This window comes from Cetorhinus maximus, chromosome 20, assembly GCF_964194155.1.
Source record: "Cetorhinus maximus chromosome 20, sCetMax3.hap1.1, whole genome shotgun sequence".
Taxonomy (NCBI): Eukaryota; Metazoa; Chordata; class Chondrichthyes; order Lamniformes; family Cetorhinidae; genus Cetorhinus; species Cetorhinus maximus.
The window spans coordinates 89,418,458-89,440,822 of NC_135898.1; the positions used below are offsets into that span (position 1 = coordinate 89,418,458).

Below are 22,365 nucleotides of genomic sequence, written 5' to 3' on the forward strand. Positions count from 1 at the left end.
AGCTTACAGTGAGCAGAGATAGAATTTCATTATGTCAGCTTGATTTTAACTTCTGCAGCAAAAGTACCGTAAAACCAACTTCCCCAAAAGTCAATTTTTCCCGTAATTTTCTTCACACTTCTATCTCCCTCAGCTGAAAGACAATAGCTTATGCAGCATGTCAGAATCTCATTCAATTCTTTAGCCATTCATACATCAACCTAGGATGGTGAATGTTGTCCAGTTATTCGACTAAAGTGGGGCTTATAGCAGAGCCTGATCCTTGTTTCATCTCATGGCCACAAAATTAAGCAGAGAATAAAGGACAGCTGGCAGGAATGTGGGGTTCTAGTTGTTTCCTCTCCCTCCCTATACCAGAGTGACTTGGTCCAAAGACAGCAGCCCAGCTGCCACTAAGAATCAAATCTGAGATCCTCCTTGCCCGGTGGCTCAAAAAACGTGGCTGAATGAAATTAGAATCTTTTCATACATAAGAAAAAAAGACAATCCTCAACAATGCATGTATACATGTTTATTCAATGCCTTAAAAGAAGATATTGATAAAGTGACATGAAATAGGAGGTTAAGATAAACCCTGCATAACCTGGTAACTATAAGTATTTGAGAAAGACAAAATACCGACAGTTTTTGATTTTACGGATTACAATAGTTTTTCCAAACACTGACATTCACCCTTTTCTGCAGGGACAAAGCAAAACAGAGCTCCCGTGGTCAAATGCCTATGGACCATCACCATACAGTTAAAATACAGCCAAACCTCGTTACAACAAACCTTCTGTTACATCAAACTTTCCCCAGGTCCCCAACTGAAGCTCCATTTCAGTTTTAATTTAAAAAAAAAGTCCAAGGAATTCAATCCCTTGATGAAACAAACTTTGTTATAACATGCAGACCAGCAGATCCATCGGCACCATTTGTAATGAATTATCTTTCATTCTTTTGCCCAGTGATAACAAACTGCACTGTTGTAATTGCTTTTACCATTCACAGGACATCCTAGTGCCACCATCATTGCCCAGATGCAGAACTGAAAACAAACAAACAAACAAAAAAAAAAATCGGTGAAATATTTTTCCCAGCAGTCAGTGGCGAAGGAATGAGGTCAGAACTGAAGAGCTCAAATTTTGACAAGGTGAAGCCCCCACCCCCATCACTGACAAAAACCACCATGGGTTAGTAATAATGAGGTTCCACTGTAATAGCCCATTCAACACAACAGGCCTGAAAAGATGTTTGTTCGACAAACAGATCTTCAACCCTTTGAGCATTATTGTAACATTTCCCCCCCGCCCCCCACTACCATTTTCTAGAAATAAAAACAAGATTCCCAAATACTCCAGTTTTTCTACAGAATACCGATTAAGAAATGTTCATGTTATGCATTAAGCATATTCCCAATTATTTATCAATATATAGTTTACAGGACAGCATTTGCCAAACCTAAAATAATCTGTCTTTCTTCTAGCTGGCCAGGAACCCAGCCTGACCAGTTTTTCACTCTGCATCGTAGTAGTCCCATTGTGACTTTTAAAAAAAAATTACATGATTAAAGTGACAGGCCAAATCTGCCAAGCTTAATTAGGGTACAGTTCCAATCTCCAGGAAGCCAGAGTCACACCTTGAACGCTTTAAACAAAAAAAAATTATTTTCTTCTTAGATTTCTTGTTCCACAAGGGAAGTCCATACTCAAAGGGTTTATTGTAAAGGACCATTGGGTAACTATGACAATCAATGATTGAACGTCCTGCCTGACAACTCGCCAGAGACAATCCTCCATTCAGCGTTGCGTTACCTTGTGACAACTTCCAGTGTTAGGGTATCATTCTCCTCTCAGATCCGCCTATTTAACAGGTCAGACAAATGGTGTCAACGCATATCAGCGTAATTTGTGCTTCACTGTCAAATGGTACCTCTGTTTATTGCTGTTATTATTATACCAGAGCACTACTGTGATTAACTAATATTAAATGCCTCTGCAAAAAGTGCTAAGAGTTTTCATATAAAAATTCTGTTATGGTTGTGGCACTCATGGCAGAAACAACCAAAGGAAGTCATTTAATACAGAACATGACTTCACCTGTGAATGGATTACTAAACCAGCACTGGAATTCAATTGCACAAAAAGGTTACATCATGTGCGGAATGTATTTTCTAACTTCTTTTTAAGCAAATGATTTGAAATTAACATTTACAGAAAGAAGAAAAATTTAAAAAATGAGAATATGCGCAAACTGTTCAAAATGTATGGTAGACAGAATTTAGAAGATTAGTTTGCGGTGTAGTGTTCAGTGAAGGATTGGCCATATATCCTGCAGTTATCTTGCCTGCAGTGTTGTTATGAGATGCCGATCCCATTCCATACGATATTAGGGATTGAGGTACCGAAGGAGCAGGTGGAAGAGCGTGTGCGTATTCCTGTGACGTCACAGACCATGGGAAAGTGCCCGATCTGCCGTATGGCTGGTGTCCATTGTGGTTCGAAACAGAAGGCACACCAGAACAGTAACAGTTATCCACAGAGCAGACAAGGATTTTGCGCCCACCGTAACCGACTGACTGGGAAAGTACAGACTGCTGGGGAGGCGTGCCATTGGGATAGTGAGTTGTATTGAAGACTGGACCTGTGTGGACAGGCTGCGGACCGCTGGTCAGTCCCACAATGTGTGGGGAAGAGCTGCAGGGCACAAGGGACTGTGCTGACTGGCCCTCTACAACAGGCCCGCCCTGGCCCATGAATTGGCTGGCAACATTCCCAGCCGTAACTTCCAGGAAACCATTGTCCACAGCAGATGTCGTGGGCATAGGGAAAGCAGTGGAGTGCTTGCGTTTTTCTCCAGCAGTATTGGAAATGTTGCAGGTGTAAGCCGGAACGCTCTGCAGAAACGGTACAGGAGTGCTTATTGTTCCTGTTAAGTATAGCAAAAAAAAAAGCAGGTTACACAGGGATCTGCAATTACAACAAACACATGCACACAAGTACTGTTGCTAGTTATTTAATTGACTGGTTTTACAAGATTGAAACGCAAAATATTTGTTTCGTTTAAGCTTCTGTTTTCCCATCAAAAACTTTTGGCTTTTGTCCAAATTATACAAGATGCTTCTCTTGCTCACCTGTAAATTAACTGTGGAAATTTTGCAAGACAAGGGGTTGTATTTTCCTGGTACTTTGAGACCTCATTCTACCAAACCCAACACTTACTAAAGTCTGTTGATCCCCACCTGAATGCAAATGCCCCCTGGAGCTTTCCCAGTTTCTTCACTCACCAGCACTTTAATTAATTAATTAATATTTAAGCAATGGTGCAAGTTACCAGTGACCAGCTGGGCTTATGATCAGCACTTGCCTGACTCACCAATGCTTTGATTCAGATTTCAAATTTTATATGGCGGGTGCAGTGAGCACATGCTGACATTCAGACCCGCAAAGTGCTGCCTCAGGGAGATTGGCTGTACATTAAAAACTTTAAAAATAGAAGAAAAAATTCCCTGACATGTCCCCTCATGTGACACTGTCACATAAGTTGGGGCATGTCCGTAACTTTTAAAAACACTTTAATTAAATTTTTTAAAACCTACATGAAACCTTATTCCACCTGTGGATGAGGTTTCATGCTTTTCCTAATGCCTGCCAGGGCTCTTGGCCTGCCCGCCAACCTTAAGGTTGGACGGGCAGATCCATTAATTACTTTAATGACTCTGTCAATGGCGTCAATTGGCCATTGACAGGTCGGCGGACGCTCAGCTGATTTTGCTGAGCCCTGCCTACCTGAAAATTTAAAAGGGGTGCGGTGACGTCAGGAGTTCCGTCTGACATCACCGCACATCATTTTACACGTCGGCAAGCGGGCCCCGCCACCCACCGCCCAGGAAAATCCTGGCCCTAGTCTACCTAAAAAAACTTGCACTTCAGTTGGATGAACTTTCCACCATAAGTAGCATCTTTACATGTAGCATTCATTATAAATATTATAGTTACTCCACAAGAGAAAAACTACATGACAAACTAAAATGACTGTATTACTTGATGAACCAACACTTGTAAACAACTTTACAACTCCCTTTTTTTGTTGTTTACTTGCTCTCAAGATGTGGACAACGCAGGCAAGGCGTGTACTTAATGCCTATCCCTACTTTTCCTGATGCATGTAATATAAGACTGGAGCTGTATATAGGTCAGACAAGGGAGGTGGAAGACATTAGTGAATCAGTTGGATTTTATTTTTACAATCCAGCAGCTTTCATGATCAGTTTTCCTGGTGCCAGATCACAAATTAACATTACATCCAAATGTCACAATTTGTCATGGTGAGTTTTGAATTCTTATTCTTCTGGACTGTTAGCTCAGTATTATATCCACTACATTACCATATCTATAAACAGTGGGATGCAGGTGAAAAATTTAAAAAACATTTACTCATAAAAAAGAAAATGCAGTGTTTGAACTAATATTGATGAAATCACAGACCAACATCATTGCCTTCAACAATAATCACAGAAAGTTGCTGATGGAAGACAGAAGATGACCGTCATTTGGGAGGGATTAAAAAAAAACAGCCCTAGTGATTGCATCTTTTATACTTGCATTTTTCTTTAGAAATATGTGGAAGATGATTTTTTTCCCCCATGGAGGCTCCTTTAAAATATTGCATTTATTTAAAACTAGTGTGGTTATGCTGGTTTTAGGCAGATTGATGAAATTTAAATATAGCTTTACACTGGTATATTTTCCACTGAACAGTATTCACAACAATTGCGAAGAGCAGAGCAGTTCAAATCAGAAAGCTACTGAACTTCCTGAGTGTACTGAGGACAGTTTTCTGAAGCATTATGCTCTAAAACCAACAAGATGACTTAGTAATGAGCGAGACTCAGGTTATTAGCTAACAGTAAGGGACCATTTCTCTAACAGTGATCAGAATGTGATCAAACACAATGTTAGTAAGTTTCTCCTTTTCAAACCTGAGATCCTGGATTTTAGTAAGGCTAACTTTAATGGGATGAGACAGATACTGATAACAGTAAACTGGTAGTTTTACTCGATAAGAGATTTGACATATGAACAGTGAGAGATGTTCAAAAGAGAATGTGGTTAAATACCGATATATACACCATTCAGGGGAAAGAGTTCTACTTGGTCAACAAAAGAGGTGAGAGATAACATAAAACTTCAGGAAACAGCATACGAAGTGCAAAGAATAGTATAGATCCAAGGGACTGGTAAAGATATAAAGTACAGCAAAGGAAGGCAAAAAAATATGGTAAGAGCTGCAAAATGGAAATGTTCTGTTGAGCAAGGGCAATTAGGGGTGGGCAATAAATGCTGTCCGAGCCAGCGATGCCCACATCACACGAACGAATGAAATATTCCAGATAAACTAAGAACTAATTAAGAATTGGCATTCACTAAAATTAACATGAGCAAAAGAACAGTGTGAAAGAAATTTGTATAGGATATCAAAATTAACTAAATTTTTACAGAAGTAAAGGGCTAGAACATCAAAGGGGGAGGTTTTGCTGCAGCCTTGACTAGACCACATCTAGAGTACTAAGTACTGGATTTATGGATCTAGAAAGGAATGCAGCATTATCAGTGTTGAGATAATGGGGGCCCTTTAAAAACAGATGCAGGTAATATTGCAAATGAAAACAAGGAAATGCCAGACAAAGTGAATAATTACTTTGTATCAGTCTTTAAAATAGAGGTGGCGGAGTAGTGGTATTGTTGCTGGACTGGTAATCCAGAGACATAGTAATGCTCTGGGGACCCGGGTTGGTGGACGGTGGAATTTGAATTCAATTAAAATCTAATGATGACCATGAAACCACTGTCAATTGGTTCTCCTTTAGGGAAGGAAATCTGCTGTCCTTACCTGGTCTGGCCTACATGTGACTCCAGACCCCACAGCAATGTGGTTGACTCTTAAATGCCCTCTGAGCAAGGGCAATTAGGGGTGGGCAATAAATGCTGTCCTAGCCAGCCACGCCCACATCACACAAACAAATGAAATATTCCAGATAAACTAAGAACTAATCAAGGACTGGCATTCACTAAAGTTAACATGAGCAAAAGAACAGTGTTAGAATAAAATAATGGCACTAAAGTCTGATAAACCAAAGGTGAAAACAAAGGAGGTGGGTGAGGAAATTACAGATGCTTTAGCCACAATTGTCTAAAGCACTCTTGATTGCCCCTTTAGATTGAAGAATTGCAAATATAATTCATTATTTAAGAAAGGTCTTAGATAAAGCAGGAAATTACAGACCTGTTAGTTGAACATCTGATATGGGGAAATTATTGGAATCTATAATTAAGTACTCAAAGAAACTTGAGCTGATATGAGTGTGTCGAGGTGGAATTGTAAAGGGGGGATCAAACAAATTTAATCAAAGTTTTTTGAAGTAACTAAAGTAACAGACAGGAGAATGTCTAAAGATGTAGTAGATCTGGACCTCCAGAAGGCATCTGATGCCTTCACATGACTGTTAGCTAAAATTAATGCTCATGGAACAGAAGGCAAATTATCAACCTGGTTACAGAGTAGAAGAGAGCGAGTATGGTGAACAGGTATGTACTCTAATTGGAAGGACGAGACAAGTGGTGTCCTACAAGGATCTGTGCTGCAGCCTCCACTATTCACTAGATTTATCAATAACTTATGTAATGTAATAGAGAGCCACATATCCAAGTTTAACAAGGACACAAAGATTGGCGGCAGCAAGTAGTGCGGACAGGAGTATAAAATTGCAAAGAGGCACTGATAGATTAAACAAGTGAGCAAAACTGTGGCAGATAAATTTCAACACAGGTTGAGTGTGAAATCATCCTTTTTGGACTAAAGAAAATATAGTATTCTTACACAAACCACTAAAATGAAGCAGACAGGTACAAAAGAAAATCAAAAGAAAAACAAAGGGCTAGAATATAAAAAGCGGAGGTTTTGCTGCAGCCTTGATTAGACCACATCTAGAGTGCTGTGTACAGGATATATGGGCCTAGAAAGGAATGCAGCACCATCAGAGTTCCAAGGATAAGATTTTGAGGAGGGATGAGATGGGCGAGGTTTGTATTCCTGAATTATAGAAGGTGGTTAATGGGTGATTTGATAGGGTAAAAAGAGAAAGTTTTCCCAGTGATGAAAGAGTCTAGCACTGGGGGATATATCATTAAAATCAGAGCCATCCTATTCAGGAGAGAAATTAGAAAACGCTTCTTCACACAGGATGGTGGAGTGTGCTCGCTCCCTCCACCCCTTCCCCACAAAAAGCAGCACATGCTGCCTCAGTTAATAATTCTAAATCTAATTCGGAGGTAGGTTTTTTCCCTAGACATAGGTATTAACAGACATGGAGCCACGTGGGTGGATGGAGTTAGGATACAAAGATCAGCCATCATCTCAGTGAATGGTATAACTGGCCTGAGAGGCTGAATGGCCTATTCTTGTTCCTATGAGCAGACAGAGACATATACTGATTATACATTGACACACACATATGAATAGACAAAGATATAGAGACAGGCACACACACAAACAATTCCTGCCAACATTTTCACAATAAATTCCAATGCCCCCATTTATAATCAAAATCAAAGCAAACATGAAATATTGTAACTGCACCGTTGTACCTGTAAGGCATTTATGCAGCTCCCAGGTTTTCAGCCTGTGCCTGCAGGGAAACTCTTTTGCCCCCAGCAACTCTACTGCTCCCCAAAATTCCCCCAGTTTTTGCTCTTCAACAATAAATAGTATAAAATCTAAGTATTCTAAAAATAGCGAACATAGAACTATAAAGTTTCAACTTGTTACATATGATTTAATTATACCTTACCCTCCAATCCCACTTTGCCTGAAAACAATACTTAGTTGTGACCCCGTATGAATACTTGTTTAAAAAAATAGGACACATTACCTTCAAGCAACTTTCTGATGTGTTTCTCCTTCTTACCAATCTCACTCAAGAAAGGTTTTGGCTGGAGGTGACCAAATTTGGGAGGTGGCAGTCCATTTCCTGTACAAGCTTGAGTCCTTAAAAAAAATGGAAGAAATAAACATTACAAAACAGAAAAATGTTTGAAGTTCAGTTTTATATCATGACCATAAAACTCTCCATCAAACACCTACTCAAGGTGCAGTGTATAGGCAGTCCACTTTTCCGGACTCTGCCTGTTCACACATTTGGACAAAACATGGTTTACTTAATGCATTGTGATAATGCTTTGATAATTCAGACCAAAATTATGTCAGGCCCACTGTCAAATTTACACTTTTCCAATCCAGCATCGTGCTGGTACAAAACAAACTTACAAAACCAAAACTTCATTCTAAATGACTCCTGTAGGATTTTCATCAACTAGGTTTAAAAGGGGCTGTTATTTAACCAGGAAGGGACTGAAAATGAACAGTTGTACTATATAATGGTCACCAGTAGAAAAATGTCTCCTTGCCATCCAAAATTACACAAACTATTAAACACACTCAATCACATTACTGTTGAAATATTTAAAACTGAAGGCTTCATTTACATGAAACTTATTTATAAAAACGTTCTTGGAAGTCTGTTAACATTGCAGCACTCGCATTCTAGGCCACACTGGATACCAATGAGGAAACGATAGGTTCTGAAGTCATTCTCTGACATAGCCTGTATTATTTCATCCCTCTCAAACGGGAAAATCCCACAGACAAATAGCTATAGTTATTGGGGATAGAAAAACATTCATAATTTTGAACAGAAAGCATATTTAGCTTGTCACTGATAGGACATCATTTTTGGGCTGGTTTACATTCCAAACTTCAATGGTGCAGAATAGTCAACACGAATCTTGGCCAGCTAAAAACTATAGTTCCAAGATCAGAGGCAACAAATTATCATTGGGTAATCTCTACACATGTGCTACCATTCATTCACTACATTTATTCTCTGAATGGACATAAACTGTAAGATTACCACGTAAAGATGCACATTACAGATAATCAAGGCAACAGCTATGCCAATACAATGCAAACCCACCAAAAATAATACTATGGTGCTTTGCAAAACCTGCCCAATTCTCCTGAAATGTTAATAGCAGAATCAACATTTCAGTGAAATAGGCACTTGTAAGTGAGGGTGGCATTTGCAGCAATTTTTTTATATGTAAATTTTAAGGCTTTGGTGAAACACTAACTTTGTTTCCCTTGCCACAGATGCTGACTGAGTATTTCCAGCATTCTCTCACTTTTATTTAATGGGTTTTGCTTGTTCTACCACAGGAATTGTGGATAGAGTGAATCCTTCAGTTTGCTATGCCTTGTTCAGTAATGTGAGACAATGAACAGGTGGCTGGTTCAAAATTATTAAAAATACTATGTAACTGTACACTTCCTATTCAATAAGTCATTTTTTGCCATACTTTTCCATAAGTTCTTTTCCATAAGTTCTTGCATTCACGTTTATGGAAACTCTGCACATTGTAATAGCACCCTGCCACCAGCAGTAATACAGTTATACAGCTCCCAGTTCATCAACCTGTACTTCGGGAGAGCACTCATGCTCCAAGCAACTTGACATTTCTGCTTCCCAAACAGTCCTAGGTTTCTTGATTGACCTCAAGTTTTTCAAGTAATATAAAATCAACATATTATATCAAAACAAGAAAAAAATATTATTTAAATTGGGAACTGAATTACATCTGCATACCACAGTCCAATTATTCCCTGCTGCTAACCTTGCTTGCTTCACCTGAAGACTATACTTGGTCTCCACTTCCTGCAAGCAACACCACAGAAAACTGATGAGGGTACTTTGAAGTTCAAACAGATCATGCAGAAACACAGTCCAGTCTACCTTGAAGAGTCTGTAGTGGTGTTATTTTTATTACCTAAATTTGGTGCTAAGACAGATTTACAGGGGAAGACTATATTTTAAGTAATACAACTTTGTGAGTCTAGTTCAATTAATAGAATTAATGCCATCAGTGATAGCCCAAATGATTAGATTCTCAGTTCAGTTAGTTCCAGCACATTACAGCTTTCCATAAAAAAACACATCAGGGCCGTTTTCAAAATTTTATCCCTTACACGTAGATGACCCTTCATTCTCTTACGAATCATTTAAATAATCTAAGATATTAATGCTTACCTTTCCAGTAAAATTTTTACTGATTTGGTATTCTGGAAAAAAAATAAAGTTACAATAAGCAACATGGCTACCATTTTATTTGTATTTTTGACATCATAACAATTACATTTAAGATGAGTGAAAGAAGGGGGGAATCTGGGCTTTTCCTGATAAAATCCTTTAAAATGTTTACAGCCCACAGTTAAAGCTGAATGAATAGAAATGGAAAGTTCCGTGATCAATAGATTCTTTACAGGCTCTCATTCTTGATAGGGCACTAGTAGCCTTCTGGCAATGTAAACAAGTTGCCATTCCTTATGTAAGAGTCCGGACAGTGATGGTGAGCATGCTATGTAACTGAATGGGCACTTCAAGTCTCCCCCTGTGCTAGACCAACTATTCGGCATGGGCGCTTCCCAGCTGGAATCATAGGACAGTGATCAGGAACAGGAATCCCAGGTGAATTTGCCCCTTTTATTCTGGGCCCTAGTATGTATTCTTTGGTTTTCTTCACCAACACTACAATTGAATAGTGCAATATCTGTAATTTGCAAAATATAGTATACATATATTCCTTCAGTCAAATAATTAATTTCTCCAGGACTAGATGAGCGAGTGATCAGGAGTCACTCTAGTTAATTTTTCCCCCCCCCCTCCCTTCATTTAGATTATCAAGTCCCAGGTTCAACCCCTGCTGTAAGATGTTGCAAGTTTTCCAAGATAATTACATTTATGGGTTATTGCGAAGGGGCAAGAGTTCATCAATTGCTATTGCATCAGTGAAGATGGAAACAGCAATGTCTAAATTACATATTTTAAAACCGGTCAAAACATTAAATCTGGAAAGTTGGAAACTGTTAAATGTATAATTTTGGTGGTGGAATGAAATACGATCAAATAAGTTAAACAATAAACTTGCATCCAAAACCCACGTGTGCACTTTTCATCCAAGGTCAACGGACAACAATTGGAAAAACAGAGACAAAGTGCAGCACCCTTACTTTCAACCCAGCGCAGATCACTTAACCGAACCCCAACCGAGATCACCAATTCATATTGCAGCTGGCCTTTGCCCACAGACACCATCTGCTATTTATTTCTACCAGAATTTGACTCCCAAAACCAAGTATCCTAGAAGCCTAAAGCTGAAAAGGGAGGAAAATGCAATTATGAGATTTTTTCATCTCAGTGGAAACCAGAAAGAAAGGATTTTAACACAGATCAAAATAAAAAATCCCAGTCCTATTTATAGGTATCTATACCCACAGTGACACATCTTTTTTCTAGTGTATTCACTGGCTTGTTGACTAACAGTAACATGGGGAAGAGAGAACTGGCAAAAAAAATATGCAGTGACATTAGGAACAAAGTCAAGCAACTGTAGTTCTGGCAACTCAACCTGGAATTTAAGTCTTTTTTATTGCTGCTCAACTCTGGGCAGGAATTAAACCGTTTTCCTATTTGGACTACTTGTCAATAGTTGGCCACTTAAAAAAAGTCAGGAAACTAGCTGTGTGTATGTTTTTCAAGCTAACTTAGAAACGAAGAGCCTTCTGTAAACTGCTCATTTCTGCAATAAAAAATACCTTCAGAATGAGGAAACGACGAGGATGAAATAATTATAGCCATTCTGAAGTAATGCATATTCACTCCATTAACTTAAAGAAACAAAAGCACAGAAACAAACTAAACCCCACGTCTCTTTTTGCAAATGCAATTTAACTCCCTTTTTGCTGTGATGAGCTGACACAACGATGAGAGTTTTTAAAACATCCCCCCCTCCCCCCACCAAGTGCACCAGATTTTTTTCTTTGGCGCACTTTAATTGAAAATAATTGCAATATAATATTTTGTTTTGCTGAATAGTGCTTTCAAACAAAAGAATGTTTTAGTCAGGGATGAACTGATAAATACATTTATACATATTTAAATCTGTTAATTTCACACATCCTATCTCAGCTGACAGTGAAACAATCTAATTGGGTTGTTTTAGGGTGTGTGCCTTAATTTAAAGTTTGGGGCGGAGTGGGGAAATTCATACCTGCATTTCTCTTTTTCAAGTAGAAAACTTTGTTTGCCAATACATAGTTGCAAGTACTTTGCCAGTAATACTGAAAGACGGCAGCCAGTCAAAGCAGCATGGCAACACAGCACCTCCTTTCAAACATGCTATATCCAAAGGCAGTAAGGTATGTCTTCAATTAGTCAACTCTTTGATTCTTCCCCAAAAGGATGGCAGAAATAAAGCAAAAGAAGCAGAAAATACACATCTACTGGGGCATACTTCCCAATGTTGGGTTCAGCCATAGTATTGGCTGTCTAGCTTGCCTAGGTGCGCACCTTCAAAGCATTCTAAGATGGAGGGAGATGCAATATCATAATATGAACATATGAATTGGGAGGATGGGCAATATAGTTATAATAATATTTAAAGCCTTCCCATTAACTTGCTCCATTCTAAATTTCTACAGCCATATTTAAACAGTAAAGTACCAATGTAAATGAGTCACAGAATTAGGAACTCATCCTGCTGGTATTATCACTGTAGCTCCTCAATTTTGTACTTTCCTCAACTCCTTAGCCTGTGTTGCAGAGAAAATCCTATGCTCCAATTAATTCTACTTGCCAAAACACCTTAAGTTTTGCTATTTAATTATAAATCATATAAAATCAAAGTACTGCAAAAATAAAAGACTGAATGTAGGACTTTATCAGGGATATTGAATTATGCTTGCATGCCCTGGTCTAACCCCACTTCAGTTAAAGACTTGATCGAGTCCATCTGCAATATCATTGAAGATTAACTAGCGTTACTTTAAAACTTGCCTTCATAAAGGAAATATCCTCTGTCCTGTCCCACATTTTTTGGACAGAGTTCAGTAATTTTTTAGCCTCCTCCAGTCGCTCATTTAGCTGATGCACTTGAGATGCATTTTCGTCACAGAATTTTGTTCGTGTTTTATCAATCAGTTCCAAAGTCTTCCCCAGATCCTCTTCCAAGATCTGACGCATTTTCTCATACTGCAGGCGTACTTCCTCTTTTAATTGCTGGACTTTTTCCTTAAAAAGGCAGTGACAGAAATCATTTAATTTATCCAATGTACACAATCTGGAGAAATGCAACTGGTCCTTGGGGACGGTGGAAGGGGGGAGGGACCAGAGGCTAGAAGGAAGAGAGAATTTAGATACTATTTCAGCAAATGATATATTAAAAAAAAATCACAAAGCCTCAAGCAAATCCAGCCCAATGGCTCACTGGGCAGGCCTCAAACCAGTGCCATTTAGGCTTATCTGTGGATGCAGACATCCTGGAAATTGCAGAAGTCTTGCTGTTTGCACACGCTCTCATGTCTGTGCCAATACAAGGGGAGTTCAGGACTGTTTTTTTTAATGTGGAAATACCACTCCTCAGCCTTCTGTTTATCTACAGGAGGTCTCAAATCACCAAATGCAGATATACAATCGAAAATTGAAATGATTCACAGCATGTCAAATAGTTTCCTTCTTTAAACAGGATGGGTCAAGATCAATCTTTATAACACTCTTTATGCTCAGCAATGTGCGTACTAAACACTTCTCATTGAGAGGGCAAACACATGCTAGGCCCCAATGTTTTTGCCTTTCCTGCGATGTGTAAACACCGCTGCATCCACCCTGGGCATAGCTTGTTTGGATAATTATGAATTACCTTGCACAAAGGTTCAAAAAGGAGTCAATGTCAGGTGGCTCCCCTTCCCAGTGTTCAGTTTTTGAAGTCCTAACATAAATATATACAACAATGCTTGAAGGCCATGTGGCTGTAGTACTCAAGTAAGTTCTCAATGTTTATGAAGGGAAAACTGCCTTTGGGCATAAATGTGAAGATCAATTGAATCCAATATCTATTAGAGCATTTCTCCTGTGCTTCATTAGAAATCTGAGATATATCATATCGGAAGGCATCAGGGATCCACGGGAAAAAAAAGATGGCCCACGTCCTCCATGAATGGCATTGTAATATCATTTTTTTAAAAAAGTTAGGGATAAATCCAAAGTAAACCAAGAGACTTCATAAACTTGATGCTAAATAAATTCAAGCAATACAGAATAGAAATTTAACTATACAGTCAAACATTAGAATATAAACCAGGAGCAGCAATGATCAAACTTTATAGCACTGTCTTCAAGCACTGGAAATAGTGCAGCCAAGAGGCAGTGTCAGTTAAGAGTTGTGAGGAAAGGTTGAATAAATTTGGGCTCTTCAACCTGAAAAGGAGATCAGATAGACCAAATGGCCCTCCTCATCCATATTTACCTGAACTCCGCTCTCTCTCTTTCACACTCCCCCAGGTTAACACAAATTGGAAATTTAATTTCCAAAATCGCACTGAAGTTACCAATAGAACACGCATTTATAAACTTTGTACTTTTAAAATTTGCTACAAGCTTGTCTCCAGGTCACTAATTGTGATATGCCTACATTTAACCTTATTATAGCTATGTGCTTCAGTTTACCTCCTTCAGCTAAGAGTGGCAAACAGACTCTGAATATCTGCATCAATTGCAACATTACTGCCATCTCTTCCACATATTAGATAATACTTCCAGTAGGAGGACATGACTGAACATCAACAGTCACAACTGTTGAAATGTACAGAACTTAAATTACTAAAAGCAGAATAATTATGATAAAGCATATGGTCTCTAGGGGACTCCATTTCTCCTTCACCATCCCATTGTACAGCTCCACACCCAGTCTCACCCACCCTCATTCCCATCTTCACTTCAAATCTTTTGCCTAATTTTATTTGGTGTCCGGTTGTTCCCTCTCATTGACTTCCACCAAAGCCCTAGCAATTATGCCAAGGCCTTTACGATGCACCATGTCGGAACTTGATCCTAGAGATGCAGGCTCCATTCCAGGCAGATAGGGTTCTAAGCTTTGTTTTGTTAAAGCTTCTATGAGAAATGAAAGCACTTGCATTTGTTTAGCACCTTTTTCATTCTCAGGGTCTCCCAAACTACTTCACAACCAAATGTGCTACTTTAGTTCATGTATGGAGGCAAATGCTGCTGCCCATCTGTATGCAAAGTACCACAACAAACACCAATGAATCAGTTTTGGTGATGTTGAAAGAGGGGAATGCTGGTCAGGCCACTAAAGTACCTTTAGAAATCTCTGTACAGTGTTATGGTGATCTTTAATGTTCACATCTTGGTTTAATGTCTCATTCAAATGGAGGTACCCAACAATGGAGCACAAGTCTGAGCCTAAATTGTATCAAGTATTGAAATTGAGCTTGAACTCAATCTTCTGATTCAGATGACAGTATTCTCAGTTGAAGCAAGTAGCCAATTTCAACCAAAAAAAAACTAATTCAGTACGTTAGGAGGAAAAATGAGCGGGGAATTATATGGGCAGTAGAATGTGGAGATGAAGAGGGAATTTAGAACTGGAGATTTACTACAGTTACGCCTAACTAATAAAGGCAGAATAATGATCTGCTTTCTTAATGGCATCATTCATCAGCTTGACGAGCGTAATGCTCCAAATTAAGTCCAAGAGAAAACGCCAAAGACTCAACTAACATCACTGAACCATCTCCACTTAACATTCCTGCAGCCTAAAGAAGTTAGATCACAAGGCTCAGAAGTTTAAATGTGGAACTCTATTTACCTCAATCACGCTTTTATCAGTTTTCAGTTTGTAGATTTGTTCTTCAATATCCTGTTCTCTTTCTGACAGTCTCTCTTGCTGTTTCATCAGCATTTGCTGTAAAGAAAAACAGAGTGACAGTGGTCATTAAATTTAAAGAAAACACATCATTCCGAAATAATAATTTCTAGCAGAAGGTTTGCTTCATGCCATATCAGAAATTTTATTAGCTGCCTCTATTGCATGAGGCCCATGCTAGCACTGTGAGGTCCAGACACAAGTCTGACAGAGCCAGCTGCAATCCCAAAGTAAACTTGCTGGATTCACTAGGTCTGGCTATGGGGAAGAACTGGTTTAAAAAAAAAGTTTCCCCTACTAGCCTTAAATCAAGCAAGTTTACAAGGATTGCTGCTAGCCTTCACATGGGAGCCAGTGGCACTTAATCCAACATAAAAACAAACTACAGATTTGAATGGAACATCAGGAGCAGAATTAGGAGCATTAAATGTACGTCATAAAGGGAAAGCTGATCACCTTTTGTCTTTCCTTCCTCCTATAGACTTAATACCCAAATCTGTTATCACCTAGTTTGAGTTACCCCCTCTCCTAATCTTTTCACCTTGGTTTGTCTTGCATTTATAGGTTTTGACCTTTCACTTGGTTTCAGACTGGTGTGCCCAATTTCTCACCAGAGGAGTCGTTGATTTTAGGTGTATGGCATCAGGTGGATGGCATGAGCAAACAAAACACACAAGTTAGCACACTACACAGCCAGTTCAAGAGTTGCCTATGTTGAAGCCTGCAATTACATTGATTAACTTTGGTTGTGGGCAACGTGCAGTAGCACTAGGGAATTTAGAAGGGAAAACTTATGGATGATATATTCAATCTTATTTTTCTTAATTTTCTCTTCCTCTTCCTCTCTCATTGACCCCCAATTATCTTGCTATATCCAGTTCGTACGAGCATACGAACTAGGAGGAGTAGGCCACTCGGCCCTTCAAGCCTGCTCCACCATTCTATGAGATCATGGCTGATCTGATTGTAACCTCCTGTCTACCCCGATAACTTTTCACTCCTTTGCTTATCCAAATCTACCTCGCTCTGCCTTAAAAAATATTCAAAGGCCCTGCTTCCATTGTCTTTTGAGGAAGAGAGTTCCAAAGACTCATGACCCTCAGAAAAAATTTCTCCTCATCTGTCTCAAATGAGGGATCCTTATTTTTAAACCTGGTTCTAGATTCTCCCACAAGAGGAAACATCCTCCCCATATCCACTCTGTCAAGACCCCTCAGGATCTTAATGGTTTTGATAAGTTCTAAACTCCAGTGGATACAAGCCTAACCTGTCCAACCTTTCCTCATTAGACAATCTGACCATTCCTGGTATTAGCCTAGTAAACTTTCTCAGAACTGCTTCTAATGCATTTGCATTGTTTCTTAAATAAGGAGACCAATACTGTACACAGTACTCCAGATGTGATCTCACCAGTGCCCTGTACAACTGAAGCATAACCTCCCTAATTTTGCATTCAATTCCCTTTGCAATAAACAATAACATTCTATTAGCTTTCCTAATTACTTGCTGTACCTGCATACTAGCCTTTTGTGATTCATGCACTAGGACACCCTCTGAACATCAGAGCTCTGCAATCTCTCGCCATTTAGATATGCTTTTTTTTTATTCTTATAGAGTCATAGAGATCTACAGCACAGAAAAAGGCCCTTCGGTCCATCGCGTCTGCACCGGTCAAACAAATACCTAACTATTCTAATCCCATTTTCCAGCACTAGGCCCATAGCCTTGTATGCTATAGCATCGCAAGTGCACATCGAAATACTTCCTAAGTATTATGAGGGTTTCTGCCTCTACCACCCTTTCAGGCAGTGAGTTCCAGATTCCCACCACCCTCTGGGTGAAAAAATTCTTCCTCACATCCCCTCTAAACCTCCTGCCCCTTACCTTAAACCTATGCCCCCTGGTTATTGATCCTTCCACCAAGGGGAAAAGCTCCTTCCTGTCTTCCCTATCTATGCCCCTCATAATTTTATATACCTCAATCATGTCCTCCCTCAATCTCCTCTGCTCCAGGGAAAATAACCCCACTCTATTCAATCTCTCCTCATAACTAAAACTCTCCAGCCCAGGCAACATACTGGTAAATCTCCTCTGCACTCTCTCTCTAGTGCAATCACATCCTTCATATAATGCGGATTCCAGAACTGCACGTAATACTCTAGTTGTGGCCTAACTAGCATTTTACATAGTTCCGGCATAACCTCCCTGCTCTTATATTCTATGCCTAGGCCAATAAAGGCAAGTATCCCATGTGCCTTCTTAACCGCCTTATCTACCTGACCCACTACCTTAAGGGACCAGTGGACATGCACACCAAGGTCCCTCTGATCCTCGGTACTTCCCAGGGTCCTACCATTCATCGTGTATTCCCGTGCCTTGTTTGTCCTGCCCACATGCATCACCTCACTCTTATCCAGGTTAAATTCCATTTGCCACTGATCAGCCCATCTGACCAGCCCATCTATATCCTCCTGTAATCTAAGGCTATCCTCTCACTACTACTCCACCAATTTGTGTCATCAGCAAACTTACTGATCAACCCTCCTACATTCAAGTCTAAATCGTTTATATATACCACAAACAGCAAAGGACCCAACACCGATCCCGGTGGAACCCCACTGGACACAGGCATCCAGTCAAAAAAACACCCCTTGACCATCACCCTCTGCTTCCTGCCAACATGGACAATTTCACATTTGCCAGGTCTTTGCCCACTCACTCAACCTATGTTACTTTGTAGCCCCCTTACGTCCTCTTCACAGCTTACTTTCCTACCTATTTTTCACGTTTTCCTCCCTTTGTTTCTTCCTCTAATTTTTGCAAGGAAAAGTCAGAAAACAGTCAAAAAGACAAAGACGAAGAATACAGATAGACAGTCTGACATAGGAAGGCATAGAGATTTCTATGCAGGAAATGACCTTTCAACTTCCCAAGACAGGCGGATGCACAAGATGTTCTTTCATAGCAGAATGGTATTTTTAGGTTGTGATTCTAGTGTTCTGGAAATAGCAGTGCTTCCAAAGTCACCACAGGACCACACACATGTCTAGAATTAATTCTTGACCATTGTTCTATAGATGCCTGAATGTTGCGCCTTCTAAAACATTTTCAAGGCTTTTGAATTTGTGAAGAATTTCATGCTAATAATGATAGACCTTTTCAAATACACTTCGCCCATCCTTCGAAAAACTGCCTGTAACTTCCACCAGAAGGGCAACTGAATTAGATTGCCACTCCACTCCTAGTTTCTTACCTTAAAATGAAGCTGCTCCTATCTTGCTTGACCTTCCAACTCAGGCCAGGTGAGATCACTCCGTGGAGTGGGGCTTGGGGGTAGTCCTGTGGGGGTCAGGGTGGGTCAATGCTATAGTTACCCTGAAGCTAGAAGTGGTTTTAATTCTTCTAACTTTTTCTGGCTAACTATTGCTGTATGTCGGGACCATCCGAAGTTTGTGATTTAAATCCCATTAAGCATGGTTCCTGGTGCGGGACAATTGCCACACAATCATTAACTGGGAACTTCTAGGGAAGGGGGTGGGTTCCCCAGTGCATCTTTGGGGTACCCCTCAGATACACTGGCCTGGAGTTCAGAAGTTACAGTTCAGTGTCTCTGCACCCACACTTACTTTTACATTCATGTTAGAGAACAAATCTCACTAGGTGCATAGTGCATAGATTTCATCTGGACCTCCACAGATATAAAATACGAAGAACCTGGCCTACATTTACATTGCTTTAAATAGTTTCTCTTATCCAAACTGAAAAATCATAGTTCTATATTTTGGTGCCTCTACAATGATCACTAGGATAACAGTTTCTCTACACAGAGCAAAGCTGATGGTGAGTACAGGTCCCCACACTAAATCACTAGTCACACACACTAAATAAAACCTGTAGTGATAAGCAGATGCTTATGTGCACATGCTATTCCTCGGATTTTACTAAAAGCAGAAGGACCTGCTGCACTGTTGGTGATTTTCAGTAAGATGCAGTGTACTGTGCATGCTCAAAGACCACCAATATCATATACTTCCATCTCAGTAACAATTGCCCATCTCTACTGCTCCCTTAGCTCATTTGCAGCTGAAACCCTCATCCACGCCTTGGTTACCTCTTGTCGCAACTATTCCAATGTTCTCCGGATCAGCCTCCCAATTTGCACCCACTGTAAATTTGAACTTATCTAAAATTGTGCTGCCCTGCTAACTCAGCCCATTCAGTCATCATCTCTGTGCTCACTGACCTACACTGCCTCCTGGTCCAGCAACGCCACCATATTAAAATCCTCTTCCTGGTTTTAAAATCCACCCCATGGCCCTGCTGCCCCTCATCTCTAATTTCCACAATCAACTGCGTCCTCTGGTGCATCACTGATTTTCTATGCTCCACCACTGGCAGCTGTGCTTTCAGCTGTCTAGGTCCCAAGCTTTGGAATTTCCCCACTAAACCCCTCTGCCTCTCTACTTCTTTCTCTGCCATCAAGACACTTATTAAAACATACTTTTCTCACCTGTTCTAATATCTGTGACTCCGTGTCAAGCTTTGTTTGATAACGTGAAGTGCCTTGAGATGTTTTACTACATTAAAGGTGCAATATAAACGAAAGTTGTTTAAATTTCTACCATGTCATCATGAAATTTGAGAAACACCAAGTGATAGATGTTGTCAATGTAAAACTAGGTTGTATCCAGAGAGAGAATTTTCATCAATATTACACTAAGCTAATGCCCAGATGAGGATGAATTTGAGACATGCAAAAGCGTAATTCTTTTAATTCCTTCTTGGAATTGTGGGTATCAGTGTTAAGGTTGACATTGATTGTTCATTTTTAATTGTCCATGAAAAGATGGTGGTGAGCGGCCTTCTTGAACTTTTGCAGTCCATGTAAGGCAGGCATACCCAGTGTTTTTTTCTGTAACGCTTGGCACACAGATTTTTCAACATCCTATTATATCATTCCACCAGCCTAATAGTCAATATTGCTGAAAAAGGGCATTTTGTCAAAGCTTTTCGTCTTGTACTCAACAGAACAATCGCAAGAATACCAATATTTCCGATATGTAGATGATAGCTTTGCTATATTGAAATCCATAGCAGCGTGTAATAATTTCCTTGCATGTCTTAATGGGCTCCATCCTGCGCTCAAATTCACCTTTGAAATGGAGCAGTCAAATGTACTCCCTTTTCTTGACATATTAGTTGAGAAATCTGCCAGGGGACTCTATCATAGTCTACCGCAAGCCCACCTTCACTGGTCAATAAAAGCATTGGGATTTTTACAGTTCCACGTGCTATGAGAATGGCCTTATCGGCAACCTCGTAAATAGGGCCCAAGCCATTTGTTCACTATGCAAGCTTGATGCTGAAACAGGACGCATCAAACAAATCCTACGGAATGATGGCTACCCTGATCAGATCATCACGTGCTGCATAACCTGCAAACTCAGGAATGGGCCTAAGGCCGTCACTTTCGGCCCCGTCTACCTCAGATTACCCTGGTAGGGCAAGGTATCTCAAAAGTTTGAGCAACAAGTGAAGCTAGCCATTTCACTCTGATACTATGCAGCAACAGCACAATTGGTGTTTACCACTAACAGGATGCTGCCGTCAAGCCAAAAGACTTTCTGCCTCTCACACAAATGAGTAATGTGGTATATGAATTTCAAGCGCTAGTGTGATGCTAGGTATATAGGCTGTATGTCCCAAAGGCTGGCAGATCGTATAAAGCAACAAGTCCCTTCCGCTGTTTGTAACAGGCAAGGTACAGACTGTACCCAACCAGCCCATGCTTGCAAAGCTCAAAACAGTGTTCAACATTAGATGTGATTCCACGATTGGACAGCATTTGCTAAATAATCAGTGTGCTAAAATTACGCTGACGACCAATTTAAGATTGTCAGTTGGGCTCGCAGTGTAACGTATTTACGTGTACTGGAAGCTACCTATTAATACACAGGGCTCTGTTCTTTGTATTGCGCCTGTTTCAGCTAAACAAAATAAGTGATAGCCTTTTGCTGGTTCACTCCTCAGGGCAATGCCTTGATCAACCAGAGTCAGGCTGCCTGGTTTAAATTTTGAACAATGCTTTGCAGTTAACTGTCAGTCTCCATGGCAATGCCTCTACCAACCAATCAGCACTCTCTTCTCATACAGTATAAAGTTGTTGCTTCCCCTGACATTGGTATTCTTGCAATTGTCCTGGTGAGTGTAAGATGAAAAGCTTTGACAAAATGTCTTAGCAATGCTCTTCTGTACTACCAAATAACTTAGTAGCCAATAGATAAAATACTACTACACCAGCTAATACAGCCCAGACTGTAAACTTGGGAAGCTACTGGTCTGCACACTTCACTTACTCACTGTAAAACAGCTAGCTGGAAAGCAGAGACAAAACTAAAAGTAAACTGTTAGGTTAAATAACAGATGTGGAGAGAGAAAATAAGAACACATTTTTTTCAACTAAAGTATTTTGAAGTGTAGGCACATTTTAATGTTGGGCAACACAGCAGTCAACTTGCATATAACAAGGTCCCACAAACAGCAAATGAGAAAA

At 39.9% G+C, this 22,365-nt stretch overlaps 1 protein-coding gene across 1 annotated transcript in view; it reads right to left on the reverse strand.

Moving 5' to 3' along the window:
- Nucleotides 1–496: 496 nt before the first annotated feature.
- The window catches only part of trim8b (tripartite motif containing 8b), an 88,447-nt gene continuing 66,578 nt past the window's right edge, over nucleotides 497–22,365 (reverse strand). Inside the window, exons 2-6 of the mRNA XM_078565133.1 lie at nucleotides 15,756–15,851; nucleotides 12,926–13,159; nucleotides 10,121–10,152; nucleotides 7,910–8,025; nucleotides 497–2,907 (exon numbers count right to left, since the gene is read on the reverse strand). Coding sequence (XP_078421259.1) covers nucleotides 2,237–2,907; nucleotides 7,910–8,025; nucleotides 10,121–10,152; nucleotides 12,926–13,159; nucleotides 15,756–15,851 — 1,149 coding nt within the window. The 3' untranslated portion in view covers nucleotides 497–2,236. The remainder of the gene's footprint in view (nucleotides 2,908–7,909; nucleotides 8,026–10,120; nucleotides 10,153–12,925; nucleotides 13,160–15,755; nucleotides 15,852–22,365) is intronic.